Here is a 24,212-nt window from a genome sequence, read left to right on the forward strand (position 1 = left end):
GGACGTCTTTGTGGAACAAGTAGCAGATTTATTTGCATAATACTGGATGAATCGAATTTAATAAAGCCAGTGGCAGTCTGACTTTGTAAGTTTTTTATTTGGCAGTGCCGGCTGAAAATGAATTTCGAGGGATGTGCTTGGACTTCATAATAGGCTTAATATTATACAGCAAAGCATTTGGAATATTTTGATAGGTATTTTGAGTTGTAAGTACCTACTTAAATGTAAGGTTATTTGACTACTCATTTATGTTATGCATTAAAAATGAATGTCACAAACTAAGAAAGTTGCCATTTCTGCCCTATCGGATCAAGACTGGCAAAAATGTTTTCAAATTTGGTTTGGACGAATGGAACTTTTGTATAGAGATTGATAAGATTGATACAGAAAAACTATTTCTTGACTAGTTTTTCTGTATCTCAAAACTTATAGAGTGATCTAATCGTACTAGTGCGATAAAGTAGCACCATGTGTGTGTGTGTTTTTTTTTATGTAAACATATATGCAGTGAAGCTAAGTAAAAGTGTGTAATAAAAAAAGGTTTTATTGGTCATAAATACACAGTCAACACAAATGAACATCTATTTTCAATTTACTAAACCAACAATTCTTCGGCCTCATTCAAAGAGCTTAGAAGCTTTAAAATAACTTCATTATTTCTATACACCCCTTCTTTACCTAAATAATAAGGGTATTTATGAATTGTACTCAAATAATATATACCCGGTTTACTTCTATCCGTGTACAAATCCATCGTATTTGTCACAAAAGGCTTCCGGTCATAACAGTCAAAGTCTCTCGCTTGTTGTATAGAATCACATTGCATGCCCACAAATTTTCCTGGATGCATCAGTGCTGATAGCCAAAGAATATAGGATTTGACATGACTGCAGAGAGTATCGCAGGGTAGCCACCACACATCCCCGGGTTGGAATTCTCCTCCGTTGACGTAGAAAGTTACATGACCAACAGGAGTCGCTATACCCAATTCGTCCATATTGGTGGCAATGCTAAGGACGAAGTCAGCGTCGGAAGGGTCGAGTCTTTGATCTGGTCCGAGATGTCTGAAGCAGCGACCAGCAGGATCCAAAGCGGTTAGGGAAGATATGTTCCGGCCAGTTATTTCGCGGTAGTTCTTGGCTATGAAGCTTATTGCTTGGCCGCCTAGGCTGAGACCGACGAGTTCTAGTTTTTTCGGGTCCAGTCCGAGCGTGGTTAGGTTTGACAGCATCTCAGCGACATGCTTGCCAACTGGACGCATTAGCCGAGCCGCACTGAAACCATAAAAACAATAAATAACATATTTAAAAAACTGGTCATATACGTATGAATCACCACATTGTGATTTGGGTGGCTTAGTGGTTATGGCGTCTGCCGCGAATATAGAAGACGCTGGTTCGATTCTAGTACTGGGCACAGAGGGCACTGGAACCCTTGGTAACTTTTTAATGTGTCTGACTACTTAAAAACACAAATCATAATACTTACTTAATATGTAAAACATTTCGATTTTTAAATACTTAGTAAAACATTTTAATTTTTTTCTAGTTGAAGGTGTGATTTAATATAAGAAACGTCTAACTCATGCTTTTACTTAAATCATATAACAGAACTGTTGATATAGAAATATACAAGCCGTCTTGAAAACCTTATACTATACCAAAACTATACAGGAGCCAATTCACCATTTTAGTTTAGGTAGTATCCCGTTGAAAACTCTAACCAGCTTATTCAGAAACGACTAAAGTTGACAAGCCAATAATAATCGTCCCTTTCCGACGTATTGGTATGATGGAAAGGGACAAACGATTATTATCGGCTTGTCAACTTTAGTAAACGTTTATGAATAAGGGGGTAAATTAACCCTTAATACTCACACAGGCATTTCTCCCGAATCAAAAGCCTCATAGTCCAATATGAGTACATTATAACCCAACTCCTTGTAAAGCTGGACCAAACTCCTCCGAATAGGTACCGTGGACATGTCCAAATACCCAGGGACATAGAGTATAGTCTTCTTGTTGAAATCTATCTCGGGATGTCGGGCTATACGCTTGGCTTGGTAGTATGAGTATGTTGTTAGGCTTGCCCTTGGTCCTAATACTGATATCTTTAAGTTCCTCAAGCTATTTGGTGTGATTTCTGCAGGTTTTGTGGAGCCTGGACCTGTTGATTAAAAAAATATTAAAAAGATGAATGACAATTATTTTGTAGATGTAGGTCTTTTGTAGCACATTTGAGTCAATTGAATGGGATCAAAGAGAGCAAAAAAATATGGAAAAACAAAGACTATAAACCAAAATATTATAAAAAACACTAATCTCATCTTGGATCAAAGAATCACCAAGCTTATATACAGCAAGGGTGAACACTAATAATAGTCTGTATCTTTAGGTATTTAAAAAAGAGTAAACAAAATCTACCTTCAAATCAAATGGGTTCTTAAGCCAGTTGAGGGTAGATGAAAACATTACCTGATCAAATAATGTAGGTTGAAGAAAGGTCGTTCAGTGACAGATCCAGGTGGTTTTATATTTGGTTGGTCAATCAATAAATGTTATAACTACCCAAAAATGTACAAATTATTTGTTTACTTTTATTTAAGTGAACAAATAATAGACCAAATAATAGGTCTAAAGATAGACCTAAAGTAGAGTAAAGGCTACTTAGTCGTTAGAGTTTCAATGCGTCGACTAAAATCGCAAACCTCGTAATTCCACTACAAGGAGATTAAGGATTGGCTACTCTAGCCATTATTACCTAAAGTTGAAAATCTCTTAACTCCTTTCGGAAGAGATAAGATGTTTGAGCTTTTAGCCGTCGAAAGTAAACAACACACATGTTTTTAAAGCATTATAAAAAAAATCATAGAAGTACTAGTAGTCATTAGTATTTTTATCATGTATTCTATGAGGTGTATCTCAATAAGTCATAACAATATTCCTACTAACACTTTGCCATATTTTAATTCCGCCTAAAGTGCCTTATTTAGAACGTTATTATGCTCACTTCTGCGAAGCGCTGGTGGCCTAGCGGTAAGAGCGTGCGACTTTCAATCCGGAGGTCGCGGGTTCAAAACCGTACCAATGAGTTTTTCGGAACTTATGTACGAAATATCAGTTGATATTTACCAGTTGCTTTTCGGTGAAGGAAAATATCGTGACGAAACCGGGCTTAACCCAATAAAGCCTAGTTTCCCCTCTGGATTGGAAGGTCAGATGGCAGTTGCTTCCGTAAAAACGTGTGATTCGTTGACAAGCGGATCCCAGGCTCCCATGAGCCAAGAGCAAAATGCCGGGATAAGGCGAGGAAGAAGAAGAAGTCATGCTCACTTCTGCGCGGGTTTTTCAAACCTAAATAACACAATAGGTACACTGTGCTTTCTTAGTACATAAATAACTTACAATCTGGCAAAAGTCCTCTATGGTATCCTTGTTCCGTTCGTGAATAATCCATAGATTCGGCCAAAACAAAAAACGACGCAGCAATACATAACACTTTCAACATTTTCCTTAAAATATATCAAAATTCTGCTTAAATTTAATCTCTAATTATTTCTTGAAGGAATTTAGATTAATCACGTTGTAATAAATTTCTTAAATTATCGATGGTCTTTTACTGTATTCTTGTTTGGCTGATAGCGTGAGTAAACGAGATACGACAGAAGTCAATTGCCTAACAAACTTTGTTGCTTTATAATATATAGTGTGATTTTTGTTTTGCTTTTTACCGTTACTTTGGTGATATGTCAATTGTTTAAAATATAATTTTGTCGCCGCTATCGTAACACTCCATAGCAATGTACTACTAGGCTTTTCATTTAAGGAGGTACCTATTATTTAATATCTTTTCCGTGTTCCTAATACAAAACTATCGCCCTGATTCGAACTTTAATAAGGTTTACTCGGATAATTCCGAAAGGAGGTTTATTATGATGGAATTTAGGGTGATTTTCATCTGATTTTCGGAATTATCCGACATTCGGTATTACCCGAATACACCTTATATGGTTTATGGATACGATATGGATTAGCGGTCGCATTTTTATCGCTTGTCACCATGCCTGTCACGTTCTAACAAGTATGTAATTGCGAAGGTGACGGGCATAGTGACAGGCGATAAAAATGGAACCATGCAGCGGCCGCAAATATAGCAGTGTAAAAAGTGACGTTTTTGTTTGACATATGCGATCCTTGTCATATCTTTAGCAAATTTTTGAAATATCTAAGTAGTGGGGAGACACTCTTAACTTCGGGCAAACTCGGCTCCGTTCGGCTCAGCATTGCTACGAGCAATCATTAGGATTGGCACCACTTGACTTCCTTTTGAGTGCACGACCACAAATAAGATAATGACTTTATTTTGACAACCCTAAATAACCGAAAGGGATAGTGCCATACTTTAGAAAGGGAAAGCATGATTCGTCCCTGAATCGCTGTCAAACTTCCATTCTGCAGGAAGTGTCCTTTCTATACGATAGTACTATTTAATTAATATTCTGTGATCTAAGTTCAAATATCAGGCTGTATGTTGTGTTTCAAAGATCAGTTTAGCTACTAATATTTACGTAATAAATTCTTTTACTAAAAATAATCATACTGTAGTCAGTTCATAGTTCAGCTATTTACAAAACTATAACCAGACAAATGCTATACGGTAAGCAGCAAAAGTTGCTAAGCGGGCCAGGTATTCAAAACGATCTTGAAGCGACATTAATGCTAAGAGAATAAGAGCGTGTCAAGGTAATTTTGAACATCTCGCCCGCTTAGCAATATCTGCTGACTGCACGATGACGTAGACAATACACGTGACGATAGTGACGTAAATGAGTTCAGGGTTACTTTGAATTGGAAAACCTATTATTATAATTATGTAGGTATATGTCTTCGTCAAATTGCCAGTCAAGTTGAAAAGGTTAAACAATTGAAGATAGAACTGAGAACAGGGCTCCGCTTCCGTATTCACACGTCATATACAGGGTTATTTTTGAACCGTTAGCCATTGTGCGAAGTGATTAGGTAGGTCATACTGAACAACTTTGTCTATGGGACCAACCCTGAAATCCCAAAAAAAAATTGGCCTTCCCATAGAAAACGTCGACATCCACTCACAGACCAACTGTGTTCTGTGCATCCACTCGACCATAATGTATGAAACAGCCAAAAAAAAATTATGTGGTTTCGGAGTTGATCCCATAGAAAAAGTTGTTCAGTATGGCCTACCTAATCACCTCGCACAATATGGCTAATGTTCCAAAAATGACCCTGTACTCGTATATAGGTACCGTAGCCATCAGATATATGGCAGCGGCCAAGGTGCTCACAGATATCTGAACACGCCTCTATTGTGGAGGTGTTAGAGAGCGTGTTCAGATATTTTTGAGCACCTCGGCCGCTTCGATATATCTGATGGCTACTGTACCTACTAAGTACCTACCGTAACTGTACTTACTACGGAAATCGTTTGAATATGTGTGCGTACCTACCTACGTCATAACGTATAACTGTAATTAGCTGTCGTATCTTTAATTAAGGAAACTGTAGGTTTACATTATCATATATTTTAGTTTAACTGCAAATGTATACAACTGTAACCGTTTGCTTCTTAATAAACAATAAATAAATATATCATAAAGAAAGGCCACCAGTGATAGTGTAATTATTGGTATGGTATGGATGTATGATGGAATGATGGCAAGTAATGAAGTTCGTTTAAATATCTTGCATCGCCAGAGACCCACTGCTGTATTCGAACTTCAAGATATTCACAAGAGACGACACGTACTAGAACCATTCTAAATACGTTATAGTTTAGATATCAACTAGTTCTCTTTTGCAGCACAATTCGGGCAAGCAATGTCACTTTTACGTTAGATAGAGATGTGAATTGGATCTCTAAGTTATATACTGTGAAAATCGTTCAAGAGTATCTCCAGAATCGCACAAATGTCAAATTTGACAGGCCGCGTAGCCAAGATGCCGATCGCTTACGCTCCGTAGCGATCGAAACGCAACTGTCACTGTCGCACTAATATGGAAGTGTGATAGAGAGACATAATGGTTTTCGTTGTCGAAGCGATAGCGATTGTAACCTTGGCTAGGCCGGCAGGTTAGATCTTCAACATATCGTTATCGTATCTTGGTGATGTCTATAGATGTCTAATACATGTCTATGTCTACTTCAAAATCTGAATCGGGCCCCCAGACAAGTTTTTGAGAAATTTCAAGAGTAAGTTTTAAAGGAACAGAACGTGTTTTTAAAAATGGAGACATTAAAAAGTATAACTAAAGTTTGGTTGATAATATGTATATGTTTAATTATATTTTGGTCACCGCAGTTGAATATACTAATGAATCTAATGAGGGTTATGCACAAACATGTATTTAAGTATTACATAATATAAAATATTTCTTTGGGACCTTTGGAAACAAATACACACATACACACACACACACACACACATACATATACATATGTATATAGTATACATTTTGGCTTCACATAAAATAAATAATTTTGAAATTTGAAATTTTTTTGGGTAAGATTGGGTACCTACTTGAAATAAGGAAAAAACCGGGCAAGTGCGAGTCGGACTCGCGCACCAAGGGTTCCGTAGTTCCGTACCATAACGCAAAACAAAACGGAAAAAAATGCAAAAAAAACGGTCACCAATCCAAGTACTGACCACGCCCGATGTTGCTTAACTTTGGTCAAAAATCACGTTTGTTGTATGGGAGCCCCATTTAAATCTTTATTTCATTCGGTTTTTAGTATTTGTTGTTATAGCGGTAACAGAAATACACCATCTGTGAAAATTTCAACTGTCTAGCTATCACGGTTCGTGAGATACAGCCTGGTGACAGACAGACGGACGGACGTAGAGCGAAGGCTGAGTAATAGGGTCCCGTTTTACCCTTTGGGTACGGAACCCTAAAAATAGCAGAGTTTTAGCGAATAACCAGTCCAAGGGTTAAAAGTCAAAATAAATGCCTACCAGTATATAAATATATGCAAAGAAAAAATTATGTTTAAAGTTATCGCAAGCTCTCAGAGTAAGAGCTCAAACCATTAATAAGCACATGAAAAACAATCCTTAAAACATTATTTGTGAGTGAAAGTTATAAAAAAAAACAGAAAATGATTTTAAAAATGGAGTATAAATTAGAACGTATAACAAAACTGATATGTGTAGTTATGCTGATGCAATTGATGTGTAGTTTAGTGACCGCAGTTGAATATAATGAAACCAACGAGGGTTATGCACAAAATTACATGCCTACATGTAAGTAGCACTAACAATCTACTGTAATAAGATCACATATTCATAATTAAAGATCGCAGGGAACTAGAAGACAAGGTTATGTATCGTTGCATATCCAAATAGGCCCTAGGAAAGACCAGCGCTGGTGTCATAGTTACTTATAGTTCGTTTTTTTAGCATTAGAAAGAACTTGAATGAAGGTAAGCGATCTTGACATGTTTTTTAATTGAAAAACGCTTTTTTTTTAAACGTAGTAACTATTACTGATGAAAGCAGAAGAATATAAATGATCGTATTAGATTCATAAATGTTACATTATTTTGTGATCGTCATGAATAAATCTTTACCTTTTTTAGGCTTTTTCTTTTTCTTTTAATAGTGAACTATAACAATGTGTCAGATTTTCATTTCTGCATCTTTCATTTCTCATTAACAGATTGCTACCTTAACGCATTCCATTTTTTTGGCATTACAAATATAGAAATAGGTAAGTTGGTAATCAGTACTGATTATTTTACTTATAATATAAAAGAATATTAACCCAGTAAATTTTTTCTGCATATTAATTTCATGACTGCGTGATTATAATAAACTATACTTTCCCCTGTTTTTCCCATAGTTCAAGACACAAACCCCCTTATTCATAAACGTTTACTAAAGTTGACAATTCGATAATAATCGTATGTCCCTTTCCATCATACCAATACGTCGAAAAGGGATAAACGATTATTATCGGCTTGTCAAATTTAGTAAACGTTTATGAAAATTATGAATAAGGGGGAAAGAGAATAATTAATTTTAATCATTGATTATTTCCCTAGGTCCTGGTGTAGGAAAACCCGCCGAGATAAAACCGGAAAATTTAAGCAAAGTAAAAATCGCAGCTTTCGCCGGCGGTTCACTTTTACTCTCCAAGTGGACATCTTATAACTACCGCAACATAAAAAACCTGGCCCTGGACCCTAATATTGACTTCAGACGGAAGACGATCGTGTATTGCCCTGGATATACGGAACATACTGCGTTACCTGTTGGAAGGTTTTTGATGTTACTGTACAAGAGATTAGGGTACAACGTGTTAATTTTAGAATATGTAGACTTCAGCACAAACGTTTTCCCCGTGTAAGTATAAGAAGTTTTTTCGATATTTTTGGATGGCAATTTTCATCATTATGAAAAAAATGTAACAGTCCATCTCCGGAATTTCTATCTAGTAAATTATTCTGCCCCCTTTTACTTATGGTCACAAATACTGATGTGAATTATGAACAAAACTTTAATTGTGTGAGTAACGTCCGGTTATATCAACTCATGCGCATGATGTACGATATAAAAAAATGGGGCAACTTAAGGTGACAGTCCATTTCCAACGACAGCTGCATTAGGTACTGTTCATTTTACTATGGAAATTGACAATGACAGCGACGCGTTTAGAACTAGTAGTGCAGCTGCAGTCAGAAATGGAATGTTACCAACAAACAACAATTTTATTCTGGTCCTTTTGCCTATAATCTACTTTATATGAATGCCTTATCCCTATTCTGTCCACTGTGATCCAGTGACCCTTCTTTAAACCACTCGTTATTTTCCGGTCAAAAACATTATTTAGAAATAGTATAGGTAGCAGTAAAATGAAGAAACTGTCGTTAGTCTTGCAAAGGATTATTAATAATCTAGTGTATCAGAAAACTGATTTTGATTATAAAAGTAATTTGAATGTCTTTAACTTTTAGTGTTCCACGCGTGATGCGTCCTGTCAGCAAGCATATTGCAGGAATGCTAGCCAACCTGACTACGGTCGGTCTCGACCCCAAAAAACTAGAGCTGCTTGGCCTCAGCCTTGGCGGCGTGTCCATGGCCTTCGTAGCCAAGAGCTTCCAACAAATTACTGGTAGAAACATCTCAAAGCTCACCGCTCTCGACCCTACTGGACCCTGCGTCAGACACCTTGGACCAAAGGATAGGTTAGACCCCTCCGATGCCGATTTTGTCCTACATGTCGCAACAAACGTCGGAGGATATGGCATAGGCACCCCGGTCGGACACGTATCAGTCTATGTAAACGGAGGAGAGTACCAGCCTGGCGCCCTTCCATCGTATTTATGCGACAACTTATGCAGTCACATGCAAGCGTTTTTCATATGGATATCTGTCATGGAAAACCCTGGCAAATTCATCATGATGCAATGTGATTATCTACAGCAAGCGAGAGACCACAACTGTTTTGAGAGGAAACCAATGGTAACGAACACTCTGGATCTATATACGGATAGAAGCAAGCCGGGTATTTATTACTTGGCAACGAGTCCTAAATACCCTTATTATTTGGGTAAAAAAGGCTTGAAAAGGAGTGGGTCGGAGTCTTTGAATCACATAAGTGATCTTAATGTTGTTGAAATTCTGCGGGTTTAAAGATATACACGAGACGTTCTGAGGAAAAAATATATCGTCATGCACACATGCATGACAAGGTACTCATTTACCTACAGATAAGTCATTTTATATACGCCTTATGACAGAACATAGCCCTTCTAATAGTAATAATTGTATTACTTTTTACTGCAGGTATTATTGTGTATTAAATTATTATATAATTTATATATTTTGTTTTATAAATTCACTATTTGAAAGTGATTTTTCGTTTTTTTTACCCGATTATTACAAAACACGGCAGTGGGCATGAAAGAGTTTTCAATTTATTATAGGTAACCCACCATGCCTCCTGCCATGCTAAAGAGGAAGATAGCAATAATAAGAAGTAAGTTTCGAGAGGACAGATATATTATTATCATAAAATATTTCTTTGGATAACGTTGGGTTCTTTGATAGGTGTACTTGGAATAAGGAAAAAATAGCTGAGTTTTGGATTTACAGCCAGTTCAAGGTTTAAAAGTCAAAATATGCCTATCAGCATATATAAATATAAGCATAGAAAATTTCCGATTCAACATTATAGCAAGGTCTCACAGTAATAGCGCATACCATGAACACGCATACTAAAAAAAATCCTTAAAACATTTTTGAATATTTAAGTGAAAGTTATAAAAAACAGAAAACGATTATAAAAATGCAGAAGATATTAGAAAGTAAAGCTAAAGTGATATGTGTACTTATGGTGATGCAATTGATGTGTAATTTAGTCACCGCAGTTGAATATAATGAAACTAATGAGGGTTATGCACAAAATTTCCTGCCTACATGTAAGTAACACTATCGACCTACTGTAATAAAACCACATATTCATAATTAAAGACCCATGGAACCATAAGACAAATGGTTGACTGTTTAATAAAGGGGCCCACAGATTAACAGTCCGCCGGACGGCATCGGCCTGTCAGTTAGAACAAAATCTTGACAGTTCCGAACAACTGACAGGCCGGTACCGTCCGACGGACTGTTAATCAGTGGGCCCCTTAGGTATGTATCTTTACTCGTATATGTTATGTATCGTGGCATCGTCGAATTGGTCCTACGGAAGACCAGCGCTGGTTTCATAGCCTCCATTGTACTGAGTTGGGTCCTACTTACCATATCATACTTATTGTTCTTTATTTCTGCTTTTATCATCTGCACATGTTCGTACATATTTTGTGATCGTCATGAATAAATCTTTACCTACTTTTTTATAGGGTACTCTATAGAACAGATTGCCATCTTAATTCTTAACGCATTCCATTTTTGTGTCATTACAAATATAGAAATAGGTAAGTTGGTAATCAGTACCCACTGAAATTTTACTTAGTATAAGAATATTAACTAAGTTAATTTTTCCTGGATATTTATTTAATGACTGCGTGATTATAATTAACCATACTTTCCCCTGTTTTTCCCATAGTTCAAGACACAAAAAGAGTAATTCATTTTAATCATTGATTGTTTCCCTAGGTCCTGGTGTAAGAAAACCGGCCGAGATAAAACCAGAAAATTTAAGCAAAGTAAGAATCGCAGCTTTCGCCGGCGGATCACTTTTACTCTCCAAATGGACATCTTATAACTACCGCAACATAAAGACCCTGGCCTTGGACCCTAATATTGACTTCAGACGGAAGACGATCGTGTATTGTCCTGGATATACGGAATATACTGCGTTACCTGTTGGAAGGTTTTTGATGTTACTGTATAAGAGATTAGGGTACAACGTGTTAATTTTAGAATATGTAGACTTCAGCACAAACATATTCCCCATGTAAGTATAAAAATATATGTTTCGATGTTTTTAGGTGGAAATTTTCATCATTAGGAAAAAAAATTAACAGTCCATCTCCGGAATTTCTATGTAGTACTTATATTATTCTGCCCCCTTTTACTTAAGGTCACACATACTGATGTGAATTATGAACAAAACTTTAATTGTGTGATTAACGTCCAATTATATCAACGCATGATGTCCGATATAAAAACAATTGGGGCAACTTCATCATCAGCATCTACGACTTGCCTATATTATCTAGCGACAGCGTCGCTCGTGGCTATATAACCCGATCCTTGAACGGCACAGTCGCCCACATTTGTGACAAATAAAAGGGCATTGAGGATCCGCATCGAGGTGACCCTCATCGCACATGTGTTTTATTGCCCGTTTTCGGGCCAAGTCTTGAAACCAGGACCTATCATGGGTTTCGCGACCTCTTAGAAGGCTGCAACTTAAACAACAATTTTATTCTGGTCATTTTGCCTATAATGTACTTTATATGAATGCCTTATCCCTATTCTGTCCACTGTGATCCAGTGATCCTTCTTTAAACCACTCGTTATTTTCTGGCCATAAACATTATTTAGAAATAGTATAAGTAGTAGTAAAATGAAGAAACCGTCGTTAGTCTTGCAAAGGACTATTAATAATCTAGTGTATCAGAAAACTGATTTTGATTGTAAAAGTAATTTGATTGTCTTTAACTTTTAGTGTTCCACGCGTGATGCGTCCTGTCAGCAAGCATATTGCAGGAATGCTAGCCAACCTGACTACGGTCGGTCTCGACCCGAAAAAACTAGAGATGCTTGGCCTCAGCCTTGGTGGCGTGTCCATGGCCTTCGTAGCCAAGAGCTTCCAGCAAATGACTGGCAGAAACATCTCAAAGCTCATCGCTCTGGACCCTGCTGGACCCTGCGTCAGACACCTTGGACCAAAAGATAGGTTAGACCCCTCCGATGCCGATTTTGTCCTACATATCGCAACGAACGCCGGAGGATATGGCATAGGCACCCCGGTTGGACACGTATCAGTCTATGTAAACGGAGGGGAGTACCAGCCTGGCACCCTTCCATCGTATTTATGCGACAACTTATGCAGTCACTTGCAAGCGTTTTTCATATGGATATCGGTAATGGAAAACCCTGGCAAATTCATCATGATGCAATGTGATTCTCTACAGCAAGCGAGAGACCACAACTGTTTTGAGAGGAAGCCAATGGTAACGAGCACTCTGGATCTATATACGGATAGAAGCAAGCCGGGTATTTATTACTTGGCAACGAGTCCTAAATACCCGTATTATTTGGGTAAGAAGGGCTTGAAAAGAAGTGGGTCGGAAGCTTTGAATCACATCAGTGATCTTAATGCTGTTGACGTTCTGATGGTTTGAAGATACACACATACATTTTTAAAATAAAAGTATACTGTCAGGCACGTATTCTTTGAGAACTGTCTTTAAGAGAAACTGTCTCTCTCTCTTCTGTCTTTGTGTGTTTTGTGTTCTGTCTTGTCGTGTGATAAATTCTGATTATTTAGAGTAGAAAAATGTATGTAAATATCGTCGGGTGACAAGCAAAAGTTACTAAGTACTATCAAAAAATTAAAGTAACAAATGTAACAATACACTTTATTACACTTGTAACACGGTTTATTGTCAAATAATTTCAATGGTGTTAGTTAGTGACTTTTGCTTGTCACCCGACGATATGTTCTTTTTGACATGACACTCATATGAAGACAATTTATTTTATATAGACGTATAAATTATAATTATTGTAGGTATTAGGTTTACTTTACTTATGCAGGTGTATAAAATGCTTAAAAAGATAAAGATAATTTATAGAAAATTAAATATTAAAAGTATGTTTCGAGTTTTCTTAAAACGTTAAAAAACTAAAAGAAAGATTTATGATTTCAGCAGTCCAAGGATGTGAGAATATTTTAGAATCGAATAAATTGCAGAAACTATCACACCCAACCCAACTAAGTCTCTTTGCTGTTCGTCTGTCTATCAGTACCTATGCTATATTTCTAGAACCGTAATAATATGAAATTAATAATTTAATTTAATATTGATAGGTAATTGAAATTTTCTTAGTGTGTTGTTACTTTTTGCCATTCTAATGAAGAATTATAAAAAGAAATTAATAAATTCATAATTAAGAGGCTCCCGATAGAAACCAAACGTGAAGTTTTTGTGTTGTTTACGAGGAAGCTACTTATAATTTGATCGAACGATTCAAACGAAAACAAATGGATTTAAGTTATATGTAATAACTATTAAATACTTGAGTACTTTAAAATATACAAGGTGTAATCAGCTACTTTCTGAAATTGGGTAAACACGAAAATCATTTAAAAATCACTCATATTTCGAAGTAATATCCCTTTTCGGAATCATCCGTCACTTTTTTGTGTTTTTTGCTTTCGGAATTACCCGAATACACTTACCTACCAAACTTTGACAAATAGTATGCAATAGAGGAAGTTATAAATAATTGCTTTTCATAATTTGTTCCTCACTTTTGTCAGCGCATACTTGCCAAACGTACCTACACATTATTTCCAAGATAATCCAAAGTAAAGAAATACCGATATGACGAAATTACATAATCTAAATACGGAAGTTATTATTACTACGGTGTTGTTATTCATTTCTACAATAGCAGTGGAATATTCTGAAACAAATGAAGGTTACGCACAAGGCTTCATTCCACAATGTAAGTACCTATTTATCTATATTATTAGTAGGTATGTATGTAGGTACCTATTATACTTTTAATACATATGTTACGCCGAATCAGTTAACGAAATATCATTAGGTAATACTTTAACTTTGATAGCAAGTAATTTTATTCTTGTTGGAAATCATTTATTTGAGTTCATTTAATATTTTCATAATTAATTTTATCCTGCTCATTCACTTCCCAATCTATCCTATCATCTTGACAGCGCGATGAGGGGCTAATTTCTCGAACGATATTAGTCTTATATTATTAGTGTGTTGTCATGACAACCCATGCGACTTGACAGTTCGTGGACTATTAATATTAGTCTAATAACGTTCAAGAAATGGGCCGGTGATTGCGTACCTAATCATAATAAAATTATGAGAATTCCTACTATCAAAGGGTTTTTCATTAAGCGTAAATCAGCGTAATATCATGTCCTGGGGCCCATTTCTCGAACGATATTAGACTAACATTCCACGAACTGTCAAATCGTATGGGTTGCCATGACAACACACTAAGGCCCAGTTGCACCAACCAGTGATGTATGAAATTTCCCATACAAAAAAAATTACCGAACGCTTTAACGGTGACAGACGATTTGGTGCGACCGACCCTAATAATATTCGGTTCCGCGGCCGGTTACCTAAGGGTTGCGAAGCGCAGCCATATTGTTTTCCAAATCTAAATATAGGCACATATAGGTAATGCACCAGCGGAGCTATATTTTTAATGACATGGACATATATGTTTTTAACGCATGAAGAATTTGAGTAGCCAGACTAGAGAGTAGGTACTCATAGGTAGTTATTATTATTATCAAACTGTTTTCAGGTCCCAATTTATCGAAACCCGCCGAAATCAAACCAGAACATTTGGACAATTTGAAAATCGAAGTACTGAGTAACGGCTCGCTTTTGGAAGCCAAGTGGACCTCATACAACTATCACAACGTGAAGACCTTGGCTAAGAATCCTGATGTGGACTTCAGGCGAAAAACTGTCGTATACGCACCTGGATACTTTGAACCAACTGCAATACCTCTTGGAAGGAATTTGATGGTGCTCTATAAGAAATTGGGATATAACGTGCTTTTGTTGGAATACGTGGCTTTCACTACGAATGTATACCCTGTGTAAGTAATAAATGCATTTGTCCCTTTTTTCCCTATACCTACCGATTTTTCCTTAACTCTTAAGTCCAGCCTCAAATCATACCTATGCTTCGTCACATAGTTACATTGAGGCATGAGACCGACATTAAGAAATAATTTGACGTGACTGCTTAGTCCTGGGGTAGACAAACTGTGACTCGCTAGCTGCATGCGGCTCTTTGTTGTTGTAATTGCGGCTTTACAAGACATCTAATTCTAATCAAGTTGTATGTCTCTTTGAGATTCCTAAAACTCATGATTTCTACTGTGGTTGATTTTTCTCTTCAAACGTTTACCGACCTGGCTTAGTCACTAATCGTCTCTGAAACTTCAAAATTCTTAATCGTAATTATTATCGTTTCAGAGTCGTTCGCTTGTCACGTCCTATTGGCAGCCATGTTGGTGAAATGCTAGCCAAACTAACAGCGGCCGGTCTAGACCCAAAAAAACTGGAGCTGGTAGGACTTAGCCTCGGTGGTGTGATCATGCCATTTATAGCTAGGAGATTTCGTCAGATCACCGGAAGGAACATATCTTCAATTACCGCTCTTGATCCTTCGGGACCTTGCGTCAGGCATCTTGGACCAGACCAAAGACTGGATCCTTCAGATGCTGATTTTGTTCTTCACATCGCAACAAATACTGGAGGATATGGCATGACCACCCCGGTAGGACATGTGACGGTTTATATCAATGGAGGGGAGTATCAACCAGGTTTCCTTACGTCTTTTCTTTGTGACGATCTATGCAGTCACTGGCGATCGTTATTAATATGGATGTCGGCATTGGAACATCCCGGTTCCTTTATAGCTATCGAATGTGATACTGTGCAGAAAGCGAAAGATCATCATTGTTTTGATAGAAAACCGATGGTAACAAACACTCTGGATCTATATACGGATAGAAGTAAGCCGGGTATTTATTACTTGGCAACGAGTCTTAATTATCCATATTATTTGGGTAAGAAAGGCTTGAAAAGGGGCGGCGCGGAAGTCTTGAACCACATAAGTTCGCTTAATGCGGTTGACGTACTGCGTGTTTGAAGAAATAAGACCTACCTATGTTTGTACTAGCTGTTGCCCGCGACTTCGTCCGCGTGGAATCTTATCTTCAACATTTTACATCTTTAGTATCTATAATTTTCATATCCGAGCAATGTTGAAATTAAGTACTTTTCTTTTTTAGCAAGTTGTATGAAGTTTTAAGTCAAGTGGATTTTGATGTTGGTTGCTGAAATTACTTTTCTTGTATTCTCATAATCGGTACCTACCTATGCCCTTAAATACAAAGATTCAAGTTCCGCATTCCGCACTCACAAAATATCTGATCTCCATACAAACTTTCAACCCCTTTCTCACCACCTTGGGGGATGATTTTCAAAAATGCTTGAATTAGTTTTCATGTTTTTTAATTTATTACCTTTATTTCCAAAAAGTTAAAGTTCCTAGCTTAAAATTAAATTTACACCCCAAGACGAATTTTCATCCCCTTTTTAGCCCCCTTAGGGGTTGAATTTCCAAGAACGTTGCAATAACTTTTTTTTGTAATCGGCTATTATGCCTTTCTAAGAATTTTCAGTGCATTTGTAATGGATTTAAAATTTGAAACCCATTTTAACCCTGTTAGGGGATGAATTTTACAAAACGCTGAAATTACTATTATTGTCTTCTAATAGTATCCCCAAATACAAAGATTCAAGTCCCGCGCTCGAAAAAATGTTTGTTATCCATACAAACTTTCAACCCCTTTTTCACCACCTTAGGGGATGAATTTTCAAAAACGCTGAAATGAGTTTTCTTGTATTTTAATTTAAGACGTTTTAACAAAGTTTCAAGTTCCTTGCTTAAAATAAAATTTGCACCCGCAGACGAACTTCCATCCCCTTTTTAACCCCCTTAGGGGTTGAAATTCCAAAAACGTTGCAATCACTTTTTTTTGTAATCGGCTATTATGCCTTTCTAAGAAGTTTCAAAACCATATGTAATGGATTCAAACTTTCAACCCCTTTTTAACCCTGTTAGGGGATGAATTTTACAAAACGCTGAAATTACTTTTCCTGTCTTCTAATAATATCCCTAAATACAAAGATTCAAGGCCCACACTCGAAAAAATGTTTGATATCCATACAAACTTTCAACCCCTTTTTCACCACCTTAGGGGATGAATTTTCAAACACGCTGAAATTAGTTTTCTTGTATTTTAACGATATATCTTTTAACGAAGTTTCAAATTCCTAGCTCAAAAGAAAACTTTAACCCCATCCAAACTTTCATCCCCTTTTTAACCCTGTTAGGGGATGAATTTTACAAAACGCTGAAATTACTTTTATTGTCTTCAAATAATATCTCCAAATACAAAGATTCAAGTCCCGCGCTCGAAAAAATTTTTGATATCCATACAAACTTTCAACCCCTTTTTCACCACCTTGGGGGATGAATTTTCTAAAACGCTGAAATTAGTTTTCTTTTTTTTGAATTTGATACGTTTTTACAAAGTTTCAAGTTCCTAGCTTAAAATAAAAATTGCACCCGAAGACGAACTTTCATCCCCTTTTTAACCCCCTTAGGGGTTGAATTTCCAAAAACGTTGCAATCACTTTTTTTGTCATCGGCTATTATGCGTTTCTACGAAGTTTCAAAGCATTTGTAATGGATTAAAATTTTCAACCCCTTCTTAACCCTGTTAGGGGATGAATTTTACAAAACGCTGAAATTACTTTTCCTGTCTTCTAATAGTATCCCCAAATACAAAGATTCAAGTCCCAAGCTCGAAAAAATGTTTGTTATCCATACAAACTTTCAACCCCTTTTTCACCACCTTAGGGGATGAATTGTCAAAAACGCTGAAATTAGTTTTCTTGTATTTTAATAATATATCTTTTTACGAAGTTTCAAATTCCTAGCTTAAAAGAAAACTTTAACCCCATACAAACTTTCATCCCCTTTTTAACCCCCTTAGGGGTTGCATTTCTCAAAATCGCTTCTTATCTCTTGTACACTTTATAAATGCAATCTGGTGTGCAAATTTCAACTTTCTGGCTTTTGTAGTTTCGGCTCTGCGTTGATGAATCAGTCAGTCAGTCAGGACACTTGCATTTATATATATAGATTTAATAAGTGCCTATGTAAAACTAACTTATAAAGTAATAAGTTTTAACTAAAGCGAGCTTTTTTGTGAAAACTTAATTTGTGATAATATTTAAGCTTAATAATTATTAAGTTTAAGCCAGTTTTAAACTAAATATTTCAATTAGATCTTTTTATAATACATTTTACCATACCACTCATACAGCTTATTATATTCTTTATTTATTATTCTTAAGTTAGGTTATTTTAAAATATGGAATTAGAAATAATATAAAAAAGGCAAACAATACACAACACCAACCTATAAAGATATTATAATAAACCCTTGGTAAATTGGGTTTATTTCAAGGGTTCCGTCAAAAACGGGGCAAGGCCCAGGCTGCCGGTGATCATGGCTGCAGAGTAAGAAACTGACGTACTATACGCGCCGAGTCCAAAATTACCACCTTCTGCACCTGACTCTTGATCCAACCACCAAGCGAGAGGCTCTCTCAAAGATTATCATATTATTGCAAGTGACTATACAAACTGCCAATTCTATTTTAACCTTTAGTTTGAAAATGTCCAAAATACCAAAATACTTGGTTAAGTTCTGGTTAGTGGTGGTTGGTGGTTTGGTTGGTTCTTGGTTGGTTGGTTCTGGTTAGAAATATTTGTACTCACTGTTTGAACTCACGACCTTTTCCGTGTTTTCTGTCAATTATATTTAGTAAACTTAAGACCCTAGTTGCGATATTGTTAATTACGCGGTTCGTTTTACATATTCTGTATGTAAAACACGCAAATCTATCAATCAAAACTATACTTCGAAAAACGCACCGCTAAATAAATTACTGTAGGTACAGAAAAAATCCTCATTGTTGAAAATAAACACGAGAGAAACGTACATAGTATTTAAGTCTGTGCCAATTCACAAATAGTAAAAAAATTGTTTGTTAAGAAAAGTTTTAGAAGTGAAGCAAATGGGATTCCTTCGTAATATTTGTGATTTTACATTTATTGCGCTTTTGGTGGTTAACTCCACGGAAGCAGTTGAATATTCTGAAAAAGATGAGGGATATGCACAGGGATTTATTCCAAACTGTAAGTAATTATACAGGGTGGAAAGGCACGACGATCCTTCGCGGAAGTATTAGGTCGTTTAAGTGATACAGAGCAGATTCGTAATGGTAAGAAATAAAAATACCAAATTTTCTACTTTTTAACTGTGGTGATAACCCTATAGCATGTGCACATGACGGCTAGATTAAGGATCTCCGTCGGGAAAGTTCGGGACTTTACGCTTTTTTCCGATCGTTGACAGAATCGCAATGATGTATGAATGACGCATAAATGACAAATAAATCAAATGAATGCAAAAATATTACAAACAATTTTATTACTTTCTTAGATAATTACTTTTTGCCAGTATTTAACACTATCTTCTCTTCACATACGGTGTTTAAATGTACCTCCGTGTCTTATAATGTAGTACGCCGCAGCCCGCACCCGAGCCCGGGCACATTGCCCATGCGATAGTGCGATAGTTCGTCATTTTTCCCCCGCAGATTGTCAAAAGCAGCAATTAGCCTTTAATGTCTCATTTCGTCCGCAGTTTCACATTCCGTTTGGTACACCATATCTTTTACACAGCCCCACAAATTTAAATAACCACGAGCATCTAACAACGGCATTTTTATTTGAAGAATATGACATTAAATAAGTAAAGTTCAATGACAATTTAATTTCAAACATCAGACGCCTTGTCTATTTCCTACCACGCAAGAAGGTTTGTTAGTTAGGTATTTAAGAAGTATTTATTCTAGATTTATTCTTAGTATTTCATTTTTGCAAGTTCATTTGGTGCATCAAAAACTACCTACTTGTAATTTTTTATTATTTTAGATAGTTTCCAATTATTCGAAAATAATTTTGTGAAACGTGTTAAGAAACTAAAACCTTTTTATCAGTCAAGGAAACCAGAGATATTTATAAGACGATTGCGTACTTTTGAGTGGTTGTCATTGTCACAATTTGAACTGTCGTTGTATACAATGTTGTGGTTAGTATTATTAATATTAAGGAATAACATAACTACTTCATTCAAGTATTGAACAAGTGGAACCACTAACAAAGCGAAAATCCTGCAACGATTCTTACCGTGTTGTAAGCAGACCTAAAGAATGGTTAGATGGCAACAAATTAGCATAATTTCCTGTCGTATACAGATTGTTTACAAGTAAGTTCATTGACCCTGTCACCTGTTAGGGTTAGAACAAAGTAGTTTTTTGCATGGATGTTTAAAAGGCCATAATTTAGAAACGGTTGCCCATATTAATATAGTTTCTATGGAGAAAATATAGAGCTTAGGGTAAACAATCCCCCTTTTGCGGGAAGGATCGTCGTGCCTTTCCACCCTGTATAAGTCAATAAATAATATAAGAGACGTCCACTGCTGAGTAAAGACTCCATCAAGTCTCTGAACAATCAGGCTAAAACTAGTTCTTAGGTTTCATTCCATTATGATTATGATAATATATGATACTGATCTTTCTTTAACCACGTCACCTTTGCACTGACAGTTCAGTATCATAACAAAGTATCATATTGGAATGAGATCTAATAACTAAAACTAGAATTGGCCTGCATTGGCTTTTGTCGGTTGTTAAGTACTTAAGTAAAAAATCATTTATTGTCATTTGTTTGTTGTTGGTATCCTTTTGTTTATCATCTTTTTGTCCTGTGTATGTGTGATTGATTTATCAAATAAATAACTTTCCTTTCCTTTTTCCTTTCTTTCTAAGCCGTTCTCCACAGAGAACATTAGATGGACTCAACAAGGAACATCACAATGTTCCTTGTTGAGTCCATCTAATTAGAGATTTTCTCCTTCGTCCTTTGGCACATTATTTAAAATAGGTACTCAAGGTATGTTCTCAAGTAATTTATCACTCTGATTAGCAAAGACTATATTAGGATAGGTACGCTAGAAGAAAAAAAACAACGGGTTGCACTCCGGGAGTGCCGGCAGAAGTGAAAATTCAATGACATTGCACAGCGCCGCTAAAGAAGTTTTATGTTATACTATGTATAATTGAGGTTAACGCCATCTAGCGTTATTTCGTCGCATTACTTGAAACCCCTAAGCACATCACTGTTAGTACTCGAGTTATATTATACCAGTTAGAGGGAAACTCACTAGATGGTAATTAAATCAATAAAGAAAAACTCAATGACACGTGACGTCACGTCATACGTCTTACGCTCTCGCGAGTTTAACATTTTTTTCCCATCACAAAAAGTGCACAGCGCCGCTAAAGAAGTTCAAAATATTTTTAATGAAAAATCGAGTCTCTGAATTGCGTCGAAAGAAATTTTCCATTCAATTATTATTACTCCCCAGGTCCTGGTGATTCGAAGCCGGCCGAAATCAAACCGGAACATTTAAACAAACTAAAGATCTCAGTATTGGGCAGCGGCTCTCTTCTGCAAGCCAATTGGACCTCTTACAAATACCGCAACGTGAAAGCTTTAGCCAAGGATCCAAACGTTGACTTCAGTAAGAAGACGATTGTGTATTGCCCTGGTTATTTGGATTCGACTGCGATACCCTTAGCAAGAAGCATGCTGGTGCTGTATAAGAAGCTGGGGTATAATGTGTTGATTTTAGAATTCATACAATTCACTACGGATATATTACCGGTGTAAGTATCTTCGCTGCAGCTTGACTTATTAGACAAATATAAGTATAATTATCAAAAAAAAACAGATAGACGACCGGTCTGGCCTAGTGGTTAGTGACCCTGCCTGCGAAGCCGATAGTCCTGGGTTTGAATCCCGGTAAGGGCATTTACTCGTATTTGTGTGATGAACACAAATATTTGTTCCTGAGTCATGGGTGTTTTCTATGTATATGAGTATGTATTTATCTATATAAGTATGTATATCATCGCATAGCACCCACAGTACAAGCTTTGCTTAGTTTGGGGCTTGGTTGATTTGTGTAAGATGTCCCCCTAATATTAAAATGTATATATTAATATTACAATTAACACATATTATTTTTACACAATAATTTTCTTTAGCTTCACTGCGTATTTGCAACGATGTATTATTACCTAGCTAATATGTATATTTATAATTCAATGTGTGTTTCAAATATTGTAACTTAAATTTGAACCATTACGGGTGTCTGATTGAGCTGAAACCTAGCATTCCTACTTCCTTATTGTATTTAAACTTTTGACATCTTCATGAATAAGTATAAAGTATATTAATTATACTTCCTTATTAAAACTGTTTCAGAGTCGTCCGTTTAATGCGTCCTGTCGGAAAGCACGTCGCCGAAATGCTAGCCAACCTGACGACGGTCGGTCTCGACCCGAAAAAGCTTGAACTGATTGGCCTCAGCCTTGGAGGCTTGTCCATGGCGTTCGTAGCCAAGAACTTCCAGCAAATTACCGGTAGAAACATCTCAAAGCTCACCGCTCTCGACCCTACTGGACCCTGCGTCAGACATCATGGACCTAAAGATAGGCTAGACCCATCCGACGCCGACTTTGTTCTACACATCGCAACGAACACCGAAGGATATGGAATAGGCACTCCGGTCGGACATATATCAGTCTACGTAAACGGAGGAGAGTACCAGTCTGGTATATTTCCAACGTTTCTGTGCGATGATTTATGCAGTCACGTCCATGTGTTGTTTATATGGGTCTCGGCATTGGAAAATCCTGGCAAGTTCATCATGATGCAATGTGATTCTCAACAGCAAGCGAGAGACCACAACTGTTTTGAGAGGAAGCCAATGGTAACGAACACTCTGGATCTATATACGAATGGAAGTAAGCCAGGTATTTATTACTTGGCAACGAATCCTAAATACCCGTATTATTTGGGTAAAAAAGGCTTGAAACGGAGTGGCGCGTACCTTTTGACCCATATTAAAAACCTTAATGCTGTTGAGGTGCTACGGGTTTAATAAAACGAAAATAATGAAAGAGATCAAATAAAAGCAGTTTAATTTTTTTGTCTCATAAAGAAATAACTTTAGGTGCACACTAATGTTAACAATAATAGGTATTATTGCTGTGCAGCTAAATGTAACTTTTTAATAAATAAGTACATTGATTTCCTTTAAAAAAATCTAATGATTTTTAATTATTTATCTCTCTTTCCAAAGATAGATGTCAGACTTAGATTAAGATATTATAATAATATTAAATATTGTTATACGAAGGTTGGAAGTTTTTTTTATAAAGGATCGTTTGGTTCAGTCCTAAACAGTGGTGAGTTTTTATTGGTATGTTATCTATTTAGTTTAATGCAATGTTAAAATCGACTTTCGACCTCTATTATATTATAAGTCTATAAATATTTTAAATCTGGACTCAAATTCTATGAAATGTCCATCGATTTATGACCGTTAATATTATCCGAATATGCATTCGGATAATACTCGTATAGTATTTTTTACATAGCTTGAGTGCAGTGGCAGCTAGCTCATCAATAAAATATACGCATAAATTATATTCAGATGACAGCTTTCACTGCATCCGAGCTATGTGAAAAATACAGTCAAGAAAAGTTAATTTGTGTGTTAATACCTTGTCACAGTGACAATCAATATGACAATCAATTTTTAAAACGTTTTTTTAATTAAAAGACATGTGGCATCAATATGAAAGTTGCTGGACCTCATACTACTGTCACTGTGACAAGGTACGAAATAGTACTAAGATTAAACTCCTTGACCGTACTATAATCGACAAAACAATAACGAAGTGGTAAACATTTTAAGATTAGGAGT

General features: G+C 36.4%; 4 protein-coding genes across 4 annotated transcripts; 3 read left to right on the forward strand and 1 right to left on the reverse strand.

Moving 5' to 3' along the window:
* Positions 1 to 583: 583 nt before the first annotated feature.
* Positions 584 to 3,456, reverse strand: LOC134668637 (phospholipase A1 member A-like). Its single transcript, XM_063526077.1, has 3 exons — positions 3,405 to 3,456; positions 1,878 to 2,166; positions 584 to 1,274 (listed from the first exon to the last, which is right to left on the reverse strand). The coding sequence occupies exons 1-3, from the start codon at positions 3,454 to 3,456 to the stop codon at positions 596 to 598; spliced, it is 1,020 nt and encodes a 339-aa protein (XP_063382147.1). The 3' UTR covers positions 584 to 595.
* A 5,551-nt stretch (positions 3,457 to 9,007) lies between these two features.
* LOC134668638 (pancreatic triacylglycerol lipase-like) lies at positions 9,008 to 12,843 on the forward strand. The gene is made up of 4 exons (XM_063526078.1): positions 9,008 to 9,502; positions 10,314 to 10,461; positions 11,147 to 11,447; positions 12,165 to 12,843. Exons 1-4 carry the CDS (start codon positions 9,008 to 9,010, stop codon positions 12,841 to 12,843), a joined length of 1,623 nt encoding a protein of 540 aa, XP_063382148.1.
* Positions 12,844 to 14,000: 1,157 nt separating this feature from the next.
* LOC134668639 (phospholipase A1 member A-like) lies at positions 14,001 to 16,378 on the forward strand. Its single transcript, XM_063526080.1, has 3 exons — positions 14,001 to 14,173; positions 15,017 to 15,317; positions 15,700 to 16,378. The coding sequence occupies exons 1-3, from the start codon at positions 14,050 to 14,052 to the stop codon at positions 16,376 to 16,378; spliced, it is 1,104 nt and encodes a 367-aa protein (XP_063382150.1). The 5' UTR covers positions 14,001 to 14,049.
* A 2,980-nt stretch (positions 16,379 to 19,358) lies between these two features.
* Positions 19,359 to 23,446, forward strand: LOC134668500 (phospholipase A1 member A-like). The gene is made up of 3 exons (XM_063525947.1): positions 19,359 to 19,504; positions 21,804 to 22,104; positions 22,706 to 23,446. The coding sequence occupies exons 1-3, from the start codon at positions 19,384 to 19,386 to the stop codon at positions 23,382 to 23,384; spliced, it is 1,101 nt and encodes a 366-aa protein (XP_063382017.1). The 5' UTR covers positions 19,359 to 19,383; the 3' UTR covers positions 23,385 to 23,446.
* The last annotated feature ends 766 nt before the right edge of the window (positions 23,447 to 24,212 follow it).

The sequence above is a fragment of the Cydia fagiglandana genome, chromosome 11 (genome assembly GCF_963556715.1).
Source record: "Cydia fagiglandana chromosome 11, ilCydFagi1.1, whole genome shotgun sequence".
Taxonomy (NCBI): domain Eukaryota; kingdom Metazoa; phylum Arthropoda; class Insecta; order Lepidoptera; family Tortricidae; genus Cydia; species Cydia fagiglandana.